The 18,442-nt window shown below is 42.2% G+C and overlaps 1 protein-coding gene across 1 annotated transcript; it reads right to left on the bottom strand.

The window, feature by feature from the left end:
- Positions 1-462: 462 nt before the first annotated feature.
- PAICS (phosphoribosylaminoimidazole carboxylase and phosphoribosylaminoimidazolesuccinocarboxamide synthase) lies at positions 463-10,422 on the bottom strand. The gene is made up of 9 exons (XM_018069455.2): positions 10,299-10,422; positions 9,448-9,645; positions 6,754-6,932; positions 5,983-6,162; positions 5,779-5,892; positions 3,695-3,778; positions 3,413-3,593; positions 2,299-2,457; positions 463-1,649 (listed from the first exon to the last, which is right to left on the bottom strand). The coding sequence occupies exons 1-9, from the start codon at positions 10,315-10,317 to the stop codon at positions 1,483-1,485; spliced, it is 1,281 nt and encodes a 426-aa protein (XP_017924944.1). The 5' UTR covers positions 10,318-10,422; the 3' UTR covers positions 463-1,482.
- Between the last annotated feature and the right edge of the window lie 8,020 nt (positions 10,423-18,442).

Here is an 18,442-nt window from a genome sequence, read left to right as displayed (position 1 = left end):
ACTGTTATTGATACTTCACTTAAAAATTTATTAGAAAAGCAACTGCCCTCAAGCCTAAGAAGTGTTTTAGTTGTTTTGCTTTAGTGTAAGCTTTGACCAATTTAAACCCCTTGCATTTAAGGGAGCACTGCTCAGAGCTCTTCTATACAAATATGTCTAAGATGCAGTCCCTTCTGTGAAGAAGGCCAGCAGCAGCATTTAATCCAGTTTCTCACATTAGGGGTAAGCCTGAAGTACTACACCATCATAGAGCAGTACTTTAGGAACAAAGCAGTGCAGCTTCCTGTAACACTGAGACACTTTATCAATAGCAGAGTATCTTCCAGAAGGCTGTCACACAATAGTATTCCTGGTAGGTTTTAGTGCATAAGCTTTTTATCATTAACTTGAAGTCCTAAAGCCATATACCAGAGCTGATGGCTACTTCTGAGTGTACTTTTCAAGAAGTCTCCAGAAGGCAGCTTTGCATTCAGTAATTTATTTATAATTGTAAAAGCATAAGTGTTACATACGTTGAGTAATTGCATATTTGTTAGAATCGTACCTACTCATAAGACTCGTGTGTGCAAAGACAAGTCATGCTTAGATTTCCCCCCAGTAGTTTGTTGCTTTAGTATTTATTCCCCTCTTCAGTTCAGTAAAGTTTCCATAGAAACAGAGTGAGGAAATAGAGATATATAATAGCTAGAGTCATTGAAGTGTATGAAGACATAATCACATAGGCCCTTTAGAACTACTGAAAGTAGAGATCTACCTAGTATTTAAAAGGGCAAAGCCCAGACTAGGCAAAAGTTACAGCAAACAGGCAACAAGCCAAATTACAGGTCACTTAAGCCAGTTGTATTTATAGCTTCTTATGAACATCACATCATTCCAAAAGATAGCAGTGGGGTACATATACACACACATATTTTAAAAAGATACATGTATGTATATACATTTTTTAAATAAGGCATGTATTTATTTCAGGCTCTTAAAATATTTTTCCACCCCCTTTTCCTATTAATACAGCAGATGTTGCCATTTTATTGCTAAAGAAAGCATACCATCATTGCAAGCAGAACAGCATCAGCACTGGCTTTAGTCAGCAGTCCAGTTGAATTAATAAGGTTCAAGACATATTAATAGTACGGAAGAATATTACTGTTACAGAAATACAGAAGACTAGCTGAATTCTATTTGAGAGCACACCAAATCAGTCTCTTGACATTGTAGTATAAACTACAAAGCAGAACAGCACCATTTTGGAGCAACAGAAAGAGATACCTAAAGTACTACTTCCCCATCTCTACTTAGTTGTTATATTAAAAAAATACACAAGGGAAGGATGAGGACACAGACTTCATCTTCTGCTCTAACAATGCTTTCTTCTGCAAGAAATGATGCAGGACTTTTGAGCTCATTCAAATATAAATCCTAATATGAATGAATATGCACGCCGTTTTCTTTGTGTAACTAATAATAGTCACTTGTTAGTATGATTTACAAAGAGCACTCTCTAAGTTTTTTGTCAGCCTGCTTCAAGGAGATCCAGGTGTTTAACATGCTTGATCGCAGTTTGGCCCACACCAAATGGTTGTTTAACCCAAATATCTGGGCAGCAAACTGAGCAGCTCCTTCAGGTGACAGAGTAGTAGGACAGCTAAGACCTGCAGAGAAGAGAATGCCACTTATTAAAGCACAGCTTATAGTCAAAACATTGCCTCTGAAGAACAACTTAAGATTTGTTTCAGCCTCCAGGTGCAATGATCCAGTTTTAAAGCTAGTGAAGTACCACATGTTCCACTACTTCTAACATGACTGCTTCATGGCATTTTAAACCAAAAGCCATCAAACCAAATGACTCCCCTTATACCGAGGTAACGGACTTCTGGGTCCCCTGTTTGCCAAGCATCCATTCAAGTCACCAACAAAGTTAAAAATCGTAGAGGTAGCAATTCACTGAAGTAATATTTAAGTGTTGAGGTCTCACCTATCCTAGGTATTATTTGATCTTTGGTAATAAGGAAAACGCAACAAAATTCAAATATTTAAATTCCCATTAGTACTATTTCCAATTTCGTACTGGAATATTTAGCAAGGATAAGTCAAGGTTTATATTTTTCTAAAGACTATTCCTATGTAATCCTTGCTCTGTCTATTGGGCTTTTTGTCATGAAGAAGTCCAAAGACTACAAACAACATATTTTTAAAGACTTTGCTCAGTACTGGTCCAGCTACTTTTCCACATGTGTGTACACCAGAACAACAAAAACAGAGCTAGATCAGAGCAGGAGCGTAAGTTGAAGATCATCTTACCACTGGGTAGTCTGAGAGAGGACCACACATCCTGAGTGCCCCAGTCAGCTGAGAGTGGAGGGCAGTTGACAACTGGGTAAGCAGTATTACCAGACATGACTGGCCCCAAGCCATTGCTTCTGCCAGCGACTGCAACAAACACTGTTGGGATTCCATCTCCTGGTGGGCAGGAAGACAATCAGTGATAAGCAATCCACCTTGTTGTCTACCACCTGCTTTCACTGGAACTTTATCCAAGTCCACAGTTCTGTTTGCAGTTGTTTTGTCAATTCCATTACCTGGTACTAGAATTTTGTGTTCACCTCCCCCCTTTACAGAAATAGCTTCTAAATCTTTCAGCCTTAAATCCCACCAACTGTTTATCACAACTGAAGTTAGTATTTCTTACTCTGCCTCTGAGGGGAAATCTCAGTATCAGAGAAAGAGGTGCTGCTTAGCTTTGTAGAGAATATAGCCATTAAACCTCTGGCATTGTTCAGGTGTTCCTCTCCTTAAATCTTGAACTCGCCTCGAGTGTTTCTCAACTATGGTTACCACATTTGTAGTTTCGCTAAGTAGAAAGTATACTCGCACAAAAATAAATAGTTCATATCTGCTAGGCTATAAACAGTTTTGAAGAGATGTCAAGTTTTCTTGGCAAAGACAGTAATTTAAATCAAGCATCTTTTTCTCAGGACATCTAAAGTAATAAGCAAGAATATTTTCACAAAACAGGCAGGAAAGCATAGTGGGAGCAACATCTGCTTTGTAAATAACATAATAATATTCAGAGTCAACTAGAGAAACTGTCATTCCTCCTTGTTTCAGAAGGGCTGGAATCATCAACAAGATGCTACAATAAATGCATTAATGTGATCAAGGCTTGGGCAAAGCAGTTCTGGTACTGAGAAAAGCAGAGGATGGAAGCTATGGCTGGGCAGTAGGACAACACATTACTCTGAAACTGCTTAGAACAGTCTGTCATTATGCAATTAGCAAGTGTGAATCAGCATTGTAACAGCCTGGTGTTCTGTTTAACAGAAAACGGAAAAACCCCACATAAATCCTCAGGTTGCCAAGTCATTCTGGAACATGATGCTGTTTCAATTCAAATCAGTATTTCTTTGGCATTTACCTTCATATTCTGCTTTGATCCTCAAGGTTTCATCCGGCCCTTTATGAGCAGAGGTCACTCTTAATTCACAAGGAATTCCAAAGGTTGCACATGCCTTTTTTATTTTTTCACAGTGACTGAGGTCAGAAGGAGATCCCATCAACACCACAACTCTGCCCTGGCTCTTTGATTTCAGAAGCAGCTAGGGAGAAGAGTGGAGAGGGAGAAGAAAGAAAAGCAGTCAGCAGAATTGAAGACATGGAATTATCAAAGTCTAAATGTGTTGTTCATAAAAACAGGTACCTCCACTCTCTCTGAAACCCATTCGAAGTTTCTCTTAACCATTTGCAGTGCTTCAGGAGTCACTTCTTTCAGGTCCCGATAGGACTGAAAAGAGGAAAATAAAAATACTGAAGTGTTGTGGTTTAACCCCAGACAGCAACCAAGCCCCATGCAGCTTACTCACTCTCCATCATGGGATCAGGGAGAGAACTGGAAGGGTAATAGCAGGAAAACTCATGGGTTGAGAATAAAGACAGTTTAATAGGGAAAGCAAAAACCACGTATGCAAGCAAAGTGAAACACAGAATTCATTCACTGCTTTCCATGGGCAGGCAGGTGTTCAGCCATTCCCAGGAGAGCAGGGCCCCATCACATGTAACAGTTACTTGGAAAGACAAACACCATCACTCCAAATGTCTGGTTTTTCCTTCTCCTCCCCAGCAGTATATACTGAGCATCGTGTCATATGGTATGGATTATCCCTTTGGTCAGTTGGAGTCACCTGTCCAGCTGTGTCTCTCCCAGCCTCCCACACACCCCCAACTTCCTCACCAGTGTGGCAGTACAAAAAGCACAGAAGGCCTTGGCTCTGTGTAAGCCCTGCCCAGCAATAACAAAAACATCTCTGTATTATCAACACTGTGTTCAGCACAAATCCAAAACACCAGCCACTGTGAAGAAAATTAACTCAGCCCCAGCCAAAACCAGCATATGAAGTTAATGTGGTTTGAGTACACAAAGCACTAATTTTGCTACCATAATAGATAAGAATTATTATTACACCTCAACTGAAATATTTATGCAGTTTCTAGCCATTCCACAGGAAGGAGAACAGAGATTGGTACAGATATGGGAAAACTGAATATGGAAGACACTGGAATATATAAATATATTGGATATATAGAATATGTAAATATATTGGGATATAATTAATGAAGAACTATCTCAACAGGTATAAACAACCTCCTACATTACAACTTATGGCCATTTGCAACACAAAAGACTTTTAGCCATGAGGGCATCAAGGTTTTGGAAGCTTTCCAAAGGGAAAATGTAAGGAAAGACATACAACTTCTTTAATATTGGATTTGTAATGACATGATTGCCTGTACCAGCCAACCTACGTTCTACATCATGTTATCATGGACCTTATTTTAGGGAGTTGAGCAAAAGCACCAAAGCAATTCATTCAAGCATGCTACTACATAATTCAGGTCAAGTAAACAATAGAGTAGTTCTACTTTCCAGTTTAAAATTAATACCCTTCCTCCCATACACACTTTGGAAATTGTCCCCTGTGGCTTACAACCAGTTTCTCTCACAGTGTCTCTGTGAGAGACTATCTTAACATTGAGAATTGTCTTAACAACCATGACAAACTCCAGGGCAGAAGCATTCCCAAACCAGTTCTTTCATAAACTACTTACCTGGTAGTTCAGAGATATTTGAGAAGTATAACTGCTACAAGTTTAAATATAGGACAAGTTTTGTTTGAAATTTAAGTTTGCAGTCCTCATATGTGGGCACACTCTATCAGTAACACTTTTAGAGGCAACAATATTGAATTCATGGTTAAACAAAAATAAATAATGAAGAAAAGTATCCTCCCTGCAGTTCCCTCTTTTATGTATCACCAGATCTCTACTAGTAGAGGATACCACTCTGAATAAAGAGAGAAACTTGGAGGCAGATCTGGGAACCAAAGCTTCTATTCTTCCCACTGATTTGTTATCCAGATAATATTATTATTATTATTATTATTATTATTATTATTATTATTATTATTATTATTATTATTATTATTATCTGCACAAGTCATATTCTTATCATCCCTGGAAGCTCCACACTTTATTACAATAGCTCCAGTCAATAGTGCTGTTGGGTATTTCAACTGAAGATATACAGAGGATTTTTTTTCCTACCACAAACCAGATAAACTATTTAAATGAGAAGAAACTCAGACATTAGGTACCATATGAACTACTCTGCAACAAGATAAGACTATCTAGAAAAAGCCATACTGAAAAAAGGAACTCCTACAGTTTAACATCTGCTTCTATTCTCCCTCCCGGTTGACTTAGAAGGTAAAAAGATTAAAGCATTACCTGTTTGTCCTTCTGCTGGCTTCTGTCTCCTGCTGGCCACAGTCTCCATGAATCATTATCAATAACATCAGCAAGAACTATTTCTTTTGTCAGCATATTAACACCAAATTCAATCTAAGAAGACCGTAAGAATCCTATTTTAGTAAATATACAGTGACATATTTCCTGTCAGAACTGGGATCATAAAAAATGAAATTCTTATACCTTGAGGTCTACCAGAGTACAGTTTTGGGGCTGCCATGCTTTTTCCAGGATCTCAAAAATAGCTTGAGTAGAACGAGACATAATATCCACTTCAGTCTGGCCAATAGTAAGTCCAGCAAAACAGAATTTTGCTTCAATTATTTGCTCCTCAGACCACTGTGGATCGTTATTAGCATCATCCTTTTAAGAAAACCAGAACAAATACATCACATAATTTAAGCTTGCTATTAGAGGAAAATAACCATTAAAAGATACTAGGTTTTTCAAAAAGAAAATACAAGTTTCAAACTACTATTTTATGATTAGCATTAAAAAAAGTGACAGGATACAACAAAACCAACATTTTAGGTCACAATTCACAAGATACTTCTTTGAGCATGCATTTCCAAAGAATTTCAGAATCCTAAGTGACTAGCTAGCTACTTACCCTCACCGTGCAAGTAGTGTTTATTTTAATTTCTTCAAATATATCAACAGATCTGTTTCAACTGGTGCAGCTTATGCCTAAAAAGTTCTTATACCTACGTTTTTCTATTCTTACGTACAGTTTGGCTTGTTGTTCTTTGATGGCCCTGTAAGCCAGCATTGTATGCACTTTAGACAAAATAGCTGTTGGACAAGAATGCAAGAAAACATTAGGATGGCAAAACTACTGATACTGAGAGGGTTGGTCAGACACTAGCACTACTTGCTTCACCTGTCAGCCCTTTAAAGGAGATAGAGTTCTACTTCTGTTTAAGTTTGATTAACATCACAGGAAAGGAAACTTACCTTGTAAAACATCTCAATTTTGGGTGGGTAAAACTTATATCCTTCTTTGACACCAGGGTTTCTCTTGAGGAAGGAGCCAGTAGCAATTCTTCTGCACACCCATTCAATTGGGATCATTTCACAGTGAGCTGCTATGAATGCTGTGTCACTCTGTTTCCTGACAAAAGCTGTTTTGATTCCTAAATATAAAGACAGCAGCTTAGTTCCATGAGTAGGCACATTCCACACTTGAAACAAGGGTCACAAAATGATCTTTAATTTTAAGTACATCTGAATCTTGTTCCTCCCTGGATTTAAGGCACATACTGAATCTTTTGAGTATTTTAAACCTACCCTGGCCTTGCAAAAGGCAATCAGTGCAGTTATTTCCCACAAGTCTTTAGTTTTGCCAGTTTTATCATAGTACACTCACTTGTAGTTCAGAAATCCTGTTCTTGCAAATAATTTTGTTCACAAAGCCTTTTTTTTCTAATAAATCTATCCTTCACAATGTTTTTGTTTGTTTAAAAAGAAAAAAAAAATTAGCAGCAACCAAGTACCCAACCATGCTCTCTGGTGGAACATTCATTACACATTGAATTGTGTAACTGGAGGGTTTCAAAGTAAAGGGAGCATGGTAGTCTTCACTATTTTGCTTAATGAAGGAGGATGGGGCAGAGGGCAGAATGGCTTTGTCCTCCCTTTCATTGCAAACAGTTATTTAGGGCACTAGATCCTAAAGATTTCTTAGGCAAAAGACAATAAAAACCAGAAGCTTGTGTACCCAAACAAACCTGTTGCAGCAAGTCAGCATTTCTACATGGTAAGATGACCGACCCCATATTAAACAGGGACAGCCAACATGTTCAGATCAGCATTTTAAGTGCAAAATGGCTCTTTTTTCAAATTTAGCTCTTGAGGAAAGTCCCACCTTTCTCCCCACCCAAGAGCAAGACAACTGTCAAGCCCAACTGGCATCTGCCAGAAACAGAAGGCAAAGGAGCTGCATTCAGTCAAACTAAGGAGTACCTCTAATCCACACTACTTCCAGAGCCATAAAGAAGGAACTAAAAGGTCTTAAAATATAGTATTAACACTGACTCTTCACATTTTGTTGCATTTCCTTCAAGGGCAGAATGATTTAAATAATCAACTGCACATTAAGGCACTTCTAAATCCAGGCATTACAGACCCTGTATGGTTCACTACTACATTTTTCATCAGTGCAGATGTGCTTTTGCTGGGATGACATTAGCTCTATTATAAAAGGGAGAGAAACTTTAACAGAACTTCGTAAATCATCAACTCTGAAAGAGCAGGTTAGGAAGAGTTGCACAATAAGGCAGCCATATTATCTGCCATTTACACTCAAATAAGCAAACTGGAAAAGAACCCTGAAAGGTCTTTTGTTGCTTTAAAAAGCAGCTGTAGTTTACTCTGCATGTTTTTCCACAGCACCTGTGGAAGGTATGAGCACAACCCATTTATGGATTTTTGACAGGTCTACAGAATGGCTTCTTCATGTTAAAAGTTCACATTTCTAGGAAATGAAATATTTTCATTGTTATCTTAACTTGCCATTCAAAAGCTGGGCAAAACATTTCACTAACTGTTCCTAAACAAAAATTGGTAGTTTAAATCAACTACAGATATGATCAGATACCTTGGAGGCTTTCTTTGTACTCCTAAGAAAGCCAGTGACTGAGGATTACACTGAATTACTTGATGTATCTTTGTCTCAGTCCATATTTTAGGAACCACACACACAAAAACATGCAACTCTACAGAAACCATCTGTCTCTTCCTCACATATGAAACATACTAGGACTTCACTGTTTGTCTGAGAGCCATTACCACACCTTATAACAGATAATACAAATTCTAGACTAACTCAGATGGTACCCAAAGCAATCTTCATGTGAATGCTTCAAAGCGCACTGAGCACACAACTATAAGCAGTCTTGACCAAGTTTACTGGTGCTTGTACTACAGTACTGTTTGCAGACTCACCACCAGCACAAATTCCTCTTTGCAACCTGCAAACTTCTCAAAGACATTCCAAAATGCTTTCTCAAAGCAAAGCTACTGGCTCCATTTTTGGAAATGCAGTGCAAAACTTACCCAAGTGACTCAAGTTAGTTATGTATTCTGTGACAGCTCACTTTTAGCATCAGAGATATTTTGAGTTTAATTTTAAAGTAAGCTTTAAGCTTCTGACACATTCAATACAGACTGATAAATGTATTTGCAATGTGGTCCTCACATGCGTTGTAGAAATGTACAAAACTAACAGAAACTTTATGTTGCTATAACACAACTGAGAGGGGAAAAATACACTGTAATTTAATGTTTTAACATTCATACACAAATTTCACACAGCCTAGACGTAGTCTGACAGTGCCACTAGCTAGCAGTGACTTCTATGCAGGCAGATGTATGCAGAGGGGAGGATTAGGGGCACGTCCAAACAAGTAGGAGAAACTACTGTAGTTATCTGCCAGACTAGATTACTGCAAATACTCTCATGTTCCAAATGAACAAGTCGTCCACCCATCTCTGAAGTACAACAGAGAAAAGCATAACTAAAAACTAATAAAAAAGAGACTAAAAAGCCACCAGAGCCTCAAGGCAGGATAAACCCTTATATAGAAAAAATGCTGTTTTGCAACAATGTCTGGAACACACGGGTATATACTCTACCTTTAAAATACTTACCCGCTTCCTGAAGCAGCTGAAACACACAGCTAGTTGTTGTGTTGGAAATGGCAGCCTTCCCTTCCATTCGGTCCTTCCTGGCCGCATTTCCCGCCGTTATTTGGTCTTTTGACTGCATGAGAACACATCCCGGGATGTCTGGCAGCTCATACACTTCTTTCGTTTTACCTTCATTAACTTTTTTACCAAGTTTCAGGTCTACAAAAATTAAAAAAAAACACAAGAAATCAGTTTAGCACTGTTTAGACTTGTTTACTTCCGCACGCACGCCCACAACCTTCTCGTCCAGAGGGGGACCCAGCAGGACCCCGCGCTGCGGTCAGAGATCACGAGGAGCTCGCTAAGCCCCCACCCACGGTGCGACTTGGTCACGTTCCCCCCGATCAGCGAGGCCGAAAGCCATCGCTCCCGGCTCCTGTCCAGGCGGCCCCGGCTCGCCAGGGACGCGCCGGTTGCAGGCGGGCAGGTCCCGCGGGAGGCGGCGATGCTGCCCGGCCGTGGGGAGCCGGGAGCTGCCGCCGGAGCGCTACAGGCAGGACCCGCGCCGCTTTCACCACCTTTTTTTTTTATCCTTGGGACAAACCCAGAGCTCCCCGATCTGAGCGGCGCGGGGTGGCAGCCGCCCGCAGCATCCTCCACCTGGAACTGCCCGTCGCCGTCTCTCTGGCGGGACGGGGGGCAGCCGTGCCCACCCTCGTGCTACGAGCGGGCACCACAAGAAAAATTATATAAATCAGAACTACGCGAGAAAAAAGTTGGCTCCGGAGCACTTACATCCCGAGCCCGCTAAGCGGACACTGGCCCGCGGGAGCGGCGCCCTCGACCCACCCCCGCGACGGCCGCCCGGTTACCTGATGCTGCGGGGGCCATGGCTGCGGCGGGAGCGGGCGCGGGCACCTAGAGCACAGAGAGAACCTGAGCGCACGGCGAAGGCTCGGCCGCTGGGGTAAGAAGGGGCTGGCGGAAGCGGGCGGGCAGGCCGGGCGCTGGAAAAGCGCCGCGCCCGGCCAATCGCCGGCGCCAACGCAGCGGGGCGGCCCGCCGAGCCCCCGGCGAGCCCCGGGGTGGCAGAATCTCTCCCGCCGTCCCGAGCAAAACACGCCCGCGGCCCGCTGCCCAGCCAATGTCGACGCCGCACCGGCGCCCGGCCCAGGCCCCCCGCGCCCCCTGCCCCCGCGGGCAAACATCCCCGCCTTGGTCTGGAGCGCCCGCGGGCAACATCCCCCCCCGGCCTGGAGCGCCCCGCGGGTCGCGGGGCCCGAGGGAAGCAGAGGGGAGGCGGGGCTGAGCGAGGGGCGGTGCGGGCTGGGTGCGGTGCTCGCCCCCCCCGCATGTAAATGAGGCGGGAGGTTCCCGTGGTGGCCGCCGGGAGCCCCGGGCGGGAGGCCGCTGTGGGCTGAGCGCGCTGCCGGCATCAGTGCGCGAGGCCGCCGGAGCGGTGGCCGGGACTGAGAGCGGTGGCCCGCCACGTGCTACCCAGCGCACATGGAGCTTGGAGGAGCTGGGCATCATGGAGGAGTGCGGCGTGTTCGGCTGCATCGGCCTCCGGCTCGTGGCCCACGGAGCTGGACGTGCCCCATGTGCTCACGGCTGGGGCTCCTGGTGGGGCTGCAGCACAGGTAAGGAGCGCCGCGGGGGGGTCGGGGTCGGCTCTGGCCGGACGGGCCGACCGTTCTCGGAACCGGCGGCTCGTGTCGGGGCCGGGGCCGCAGGCGGCGTGCCCCGGGGGCCGTCGGTCCCGCGCCGGCACGGGCCCTGGGAGGTAGCGGGCGCGGAGCGGCTGGGATGGGAGAGGAGCGGGCTGGTACAGGAGTGGGGAGAACAACGCGGCCCGGGGGCCTTCCCGCCCCAGCCGGTCCCTTCCGCCCCGCGCTGGCGGGGAGCCCCGGCCGTATCCCGGAGGCGAAGCGCAAGGAATGCCCCGGCGCCTCCCGCCCCCTCGGGCCGGCCCCGCCGAAGAAACAGCTCTCGGATGCCTTTGGACCTCGGCTGCATCTCGCTTGGGTCGCATCCGCTGCCGGGGCCGCGCCGCCGGCCCGGGCGTGCGAGCGTATCTGCGCGGAGCCCGCGGTGTCGCCGAGCCTCGGGCGGCGGGGATGCGCCCCCTGCAGCGGGATCCGCTGCGGGATGCGCAGAGGGATGCGGGAAAGCGCCCGCCGCCCCGTCCCAGCCACGCTGGGCGCTGACCTGCCGGCGGCTCGGCGAGGCCCTGCCATCACTCTCGAGATGCTCTCGTTAAAAGTGTAACTCACAGAAATCGAGGTTACCGAAACCGAGCAGTACTTGAACGTTTTTAGGCGCCTGCTAGCCATAGTGGATGGATCTATCACCATAATACAATAAAACTTCTACCTAGCATGTCTACGGCAATGTACAACAGACCTGACTCGCTGTGATCCATGTGGATGCAGAGTGCAGAGTGAAGTTTGGGTTCTGCTTCCATTTGGTTGGCATCCAAAGTAATAATGTTATGGTCTGACATATACTAATCATTTTTTTAGTGGTGCCAGAAAGGGATATCCTCCTTGTGGGAACACGTGCACAGACAAACACACACATGCTCGCTTAGTGTAGTACATGCTGGGCTTCTGTTTTACACACAGCCTGTATACTGTGCTTATCTACACAGTTGCAAAAAGTGTGCTAAATAAACACATTCCTGACAGTCTGCGTAGGTGGGCTTCTCCGAGTACACATGCACTGAATAGATCAAATATGTTCTTTGTATTTCTGAGGTCACAGACATGTAAAGGTTGCTTTGAAATTGTTTTTGGACCAACAACAGGAAATAGTTTACGCATAGATTTTATGTATATTACAGTGGAGTTTCATATACTTTTACTGGTGAAATGCTGCATCCCTACATGGTTCTTGTATCCTAATAATTCAGTTTGGGCTGCAGGTGTGTAATTTATAAGCTATATATATTTGCCAGTGTCCATCAAAAAAAATGTTATTGGAAGTTATAGAGCTGCAGAATTTAAGGAACAAAGCCATGTAATTAATAGTCTCAATTCAGGTTGTGCCTTTTATCTGTAAGAAAATCTTACTTCATTTTTTGCTTACAGTTGAACTGGTGGACCTGGAGTTTCTTAGTTGGAAATAAAATGATCGATGTATTTTCATTACTTTCCTTTTCATTATCTCAATTTTCATTGCAACCTTATTTCATGATTTTTCAATATGCATTTTTTTCATATTTTTTTTTCTTTCTGATGGGCACTTGACAATTATATTTAATTTGCATGAGCTTTTTAATATCAGATATCCCCTGTGGAGGACACAACTGTAGACTAATGTTATATTGAAACTAAGCAGTTCACAAGTTCTACAAGGAGCTACACACCTAAAGACATACATGCACTGCCTCTGATTCTAATTTTCTAACTCAACAATTGTCAAAATTTTTAACAGATGCTTTCTTAGAGACATAAACATTCCATATGTAAAGTGAAATTGGGTATACCTTTGCAAGCACTCCATAAAAGTCTGTTAAATAGCTGATATGTTAATTTTCCCATTTCCTACTTAAATGTTTCTCTCTAACCTCTTTGCATATTTCCTCCTATGAGGTATAGAAGAGTTAGCATCCCTATCAGGAAGTAATAAGACAATAGCTATTTTTCTTCCTACTTTTTGGAATGTATATTGAAAACCAGAATTAAGATTTAGCATTAACTGCATCAGTAAATTTCATTAAGCCCATTGTTTTAAAGTTAAAAACTAAGACTTGTCTCTTAACCATAGGGCTTTAAAGATAAGTAAATATGAAAGAAAATTGTAGTAAATATTAATGGGCTGTCCAAGTCAGGCCTCAGTGACTAACAAATTTGACTGGCCACTAGAAAATACAGTCCTTCAGTGGGGATGTTTGCAAATGAAAACTTGAAACTCTGTATGCTGGATCAGGCTATCAAAATATTTAAGCATGTATTCAGTGGGGTGTGTGTGTGAGTGGTGCTCAATGCTGCTCTGAAAAACTATTCTGCATGAAAAATTGGAGTGTATATGTAAGCAAGGCTCTGGAGCCCAGAAGTAGGCATATCATGAAAGATAAAAGAGTTGAAATTTCACTAACATGACATAAGCAGAAACAACTTTAAAAGTTGTTTTGGGTTTTGTTGGGTTTTTATATATATATCATTAAAACGCGGCTGCTAGATCGTTGAGGCTTAAATTCACACTCCTTTATAGCAAAAGTTAGAACATGGCTTTTCATTGGCTCTTACTTTATGATGGTGAACTGTGAATTAAAATGAAAACCAGTATATTCCTACTCACAGGCTAACCAAGGCCTTCCACACACTAAGAACATTTTATTGATTTAACTTGACACCATTTTAACATTTTACAGCTATGTTAGCAGCGAACGTTCATTATGTTTGAAAGTTTCAATTCTGCTAAAGCTAGTGCTGTTACTCTGGCATCAGCATTAAAAAGGCTCAAAAGTAGATGTTCTAAATCATCTCTGCATTTTGAAAGCCAGGGAACAAAGTCTCTGCAAAATCCACTGACAGCGTGCCAAAATAAAATCAGAGGATATTGGTAAGGAGAGAACATTCTTGGGGGCGGCAAGGGAGGGAGGAGGAGTTACTCTGAGTTACAAATCCATTAAACATCATTTGAGTCCTTGACCAGGACAAATTTGCAAAGTTAATCTTCGAACAAGTGTGATTTCTGTTAACTTTTTGCAAAATTCCCGAGAAAATATTTTTGGCAGTAATACTGTGTACAGAAACCTGAGTGCATCCAGTGTTGTACTGATTTTTAGAAAAAGGCTTTGAAAGGCCTCTTCTATGCAAGTGGAAGTCCTGTTAAGTCAAGGAATAATCCCTTGTCCCAACTCAGCTGGGCCCGTGTATGAAATTTGTTGAGTGGAGGCTTTGCCAGTGTGCTTTTTGGTACCTTTCCTGTTACTGTACACTATTAAACACACCATCTATAACACTGCTGACGCTTTTGAGAAAGCACGCAGGATCACTCTTGAGGAGAAAAGATGGCGCAGAAAGAATCGTGCCTTGCAGAGTGTACCACTTGGGGAGTCTTTCTGCTGTGCCTTTTGCAACCGGACATGCCTGTCTCGTATTGGCCTTTTTAGCCACCAGCGCGCTTGCAACAAGCGTGGGTAGAGCCTTCCCAAATCTTTGTTCGCAAAGCCCAGCCATGACACTATTAAAACCCACATAACAGAACCCAGATAATTGCCAATATAATTCAAGAATTTTTACTTCTCTTTCAATCTAGTTTTTTTTACTGGTTGCTTTCCATTAGCCATCATTCCAAATACCTACACTCGACACAGCGTAATCAAAGTGCTAACCTTCTATATACAATGTCTTGGCTACAAGATAGGGGTCATTTTAAAGGCCATTTAGCAAGCTGTTGATATCCTGACTTACACTTTGAATCTTCCAAACAAAAAGCTTAAAATTGTGATAGTATTTGGATGGGAATTTTCTGAGGAACACAGATATGCTACACATAATGATTTAGAATGTAACATATATACCTCTTCATTTCGTTTCAAGAGCACATTATGAGTTCAGCAGACCCTCATTCCCAGGTGCAAGAACTGCAGTGTTAAATGTTTTAATTGTCTAAATACCAAATTTTATAATTAATCATATTTCTATGTAAATTCCCTATGGAATATATGGGGTAAGATGTTCGTCTAGCTAGTGATTGAGTCTGTATGCTGTTTTATGGGAACATTCCTGCTGTATGTACTGGTAAAACATTCCTGATTACTTTCAGAGACACTGAATGTGGATGTAGAAACAGTTTTATCTTTTAGTTCTATCTTGGCTTAAGTTTTAGGCCATTCTGCAGGTGCTGACAGCCCTATGCTGCAAAGCTTACTCCTGCAGGAAGAGAGGAGGAGCAAGGCCTTTCTGCTGTGGTGAGCTCTTATATCTGCTCAGTTGTTTTACATAACATCCTGCAGGGCTCGGGTTCCTGCAAGTTCATTTTTGAGAAAGTGAAGATAACATAGATTTCCATTCTAACCAGGTTCAGGCTGCTTAGATGTACGTGTCACAAAATACTTTCAGTATAAGCTCTTATCTTTGGATGTGGAGTAAGCAACTGGAACAAGATAATGTAAGACTTCCCATTGCATTAACCTACCTATGGAGTTGGAGTGAGACTCAGCATCATACAGCTCTGCAGTAATTTTCACAGATTATTCTGTTGACTTGTCTGGCTATACCTTACATTTTAGCCCCATGCATGGAAAGAGGGTTGTGCACAGCGTTGGAAGTTCTGACTGGGTAGTGCAGTTCCAATAAACTGTCCTTCACTATCTGCCATGTTTTATATTACCATTCCCAAAACACTGAAAACAAGAAAAAAAAAACCGGGTTTTTTAGAGGGGCTTTTTATTAGTTTAGTTTTAATTTAAATCAGTTCTGTCAGCTAGGCAACCACTTGACCGCATAAATGATTGTGCCAACACAAAGGAGACCTTGCCAAATAAGAAGCAAAGGATGACTGGAGGCAGATTCCTTTAAAAGGAGAGTTATGCTGATAGTGCTTGTGGATCCACCATCAGTACAAGCATTTCTGCTGCCTGAAGCCTATTCTCAAGGTGCTTGGCCTAAAGAAGTGTAAAGTGACGCATTCATCTTAGTGAATGAGCATACTTTGGAGAAGAATGGAACTTTTTACTGTAGGTCAGAGTGGTGATAGCTCTGCTTATCTGATACACCTCAAAAATTTCAGTATTGCTGTTTGAAGATGGGAGGAGACAGATTTGCCCTCACACTAATCTTGATGGCCCTCTGGCAATAATGCAGGTATTTGAGGAGGGAGAAGAGCAAAGATCTCTGCTTTTTATAGGATTGATGCTCTTGCCATCATCGCTTGTGGCTAGTTCTGATTTTTAAGATGGACCATGATGTGAGTTATATTAAGATTCCCAGGGTCAGTTACATGGTCGGGCTTTTGGATCTATGTCTTAAGCTCTCCTCCCAAACCGCTGCAGTCCTGTGGTAGTGCCCTGCACATAACCATTTAGCATGTGTCAGATGGTGTCCCAAGTTCCATTTAACTGGCCCAGTTACTGTGTCTAGACTAACTAATGTGTGACTGTAATAAATGCAAAGCTGTGATGACAGCAGAGCCACAACAGAAGCTCAAGTGAATATAAAAATACACTGGAATGATGAGTTGGATTAACTAAAACTATTTTTGAAATTACTTTTCTGAGAAATCCTTCAACCTAGCAACATTCTATTTAACCCATTGTCACTACCCAAGGAGATGCTGTGCCAAGGAGACAGATCATAGCTCTGAACAACCAGAATTCTAAATGTACAGCATTCATGTAATTTTGTCTCTAAGCAAAAAGTGATGTGGAATCATAACTACAACTGCAGTGAAGAAAGGTTGTCTTGATGCCGCTTTATGTGTCTCAGCAGCCTACATATTCAAGTAAATTAATTGTTTTCTGTGTAAATGGGAGTAGGATATAGATGTTAGATGATGCCAAGTGCCCCATTCTTGCACTTGACATCTGTTACCATCTTCAACTGACAATAAATGGACAGCAGGGCAGGAGGAGACAGCTTTATGACAAAACAATTACAAAAAGCAAGGTCTGCTTTGCAACCACAAAGCAGAATAGAAGTGGAATCCCACACAGAGGGAAGTCCACCTTCTTTGGACATTTGTCAGATAAATCCTGCTCTCTGGAAAGTTTTCTGAGGAAAAAAGAAAACATTTACTTGGAAAGCCACTAGTGATGGGTTTTTTTCTGCCAGTTCTTGCTTCATGTCTACCACCTAGTGTTGATAGGGACAGTTTCCAAGTAAAGACTGCAAGTGCACTCTGCAATTCTCTGTTCTGACCCGCTAAGAATTCAGTGAGTCCTTTGCCTCAGGGCATTTATGCCGTTTTCAACTGAACAACAGCATCTAAAAATAGATACATATTTCTTGAAAGGTCTGCTTATTTCAATGAATAAAAGGTCTTTATTTGTTATTTACTGGAAGAAGACAAAGGGTTTTTTGGGGGGACATTGTACTGAATGACAGCAAGGTTGATCTAACCTGTTTAAATGTACTGAATCAGGGCTGGATCACACATTTTTCTAGTTCATGTGTGGAGGAAGTAAGCTGTGATTTTAGTACTCTTGGGAATAGCGACATCTTCAGCTGGCTTAGCATGTTCTGTACCCAACTGTTGTCATGGCAGGGGCAGACCTTGTCCTCCTACCAAAGACAGCAGTTCTGTACGCAAGTAATACTATGCAAGTTCAAGGATGTACCTTTGAACCAACTCGTTGTAAAGAGAGAAGAAAGATTTTTAAGGCAAGGATGATACTGGTAGTACAAGCCAAAGAAGGTTTATACTGAGAAATCAATGTAAAATGTGAAAAGTGGTAGGTAAGCATACACTGGAACAACTGTATATCCGTGTCACTGTATAAATGAATATGATCAAAAAAACTATGATTTTTAGGGATCTTTCTCTTGATTTCTCAGAATTGTGTTAAAAATACTAGTCAAATGACAGATAAAATCCACCTTGGTGGAAAGTGTTTGCCTTAATGATGTCTGTGATTAAAGAATTGACAAGAAATTAATTAACCATAGGGCAGGAAATAAAGCATTATATCCAGTAATATTTTTGTGTAAGGTTTTGTGAAGAGGGACTTGGGTGGAATTTAGGCCTCTGTGTATAAAGAAACCTGGTGGCTGTTGCTTCTGCAAAAAGGACTTGACTATTTGACTTCAGTTGTGCCCTTATGTGTGCCTGGAACTAACTTGGCTTTGGCAGGGAGGTGTAGGTCTATGCCCAAACATGACTGAGATCCAGAAAGGAGTTGTTTTGCTTGAATACACTGAAAGGAAAACCCTGCAAGTGCAAAGGAAAACCCTGCAAATGCATGCCTCCCAGGCAATATAGACTGTAGAGTACTTACACAATCACCAAATGAAGTAGTGTGTAGTAGGATTTTGCAGAAGTTATGGCATGGCATTTGTCTCTTACCATG

The sequence above is a fragment of the Manacus vitellinus genome, unplaced genomic scaffold (assembly GCF_001715985.3).
Source record: "Manacus vitellinus isolate BGI_N305 unplaced genomic scaffold, ASM171598v3 scaffold_0_pilon, whole genome shotgun sequence".
NCBI classification, from domain to species: Eukaryota; Metazoa; Chordata; class Aves; order Passeriformes; family Pipridae; genus Manacus; species Manacus vitellinus.
The sequence above is the reverse complement of the archived record's forward strand: the minus strand, read 5'-3'. Positions and strand labels throughout refer to the sequence as shown.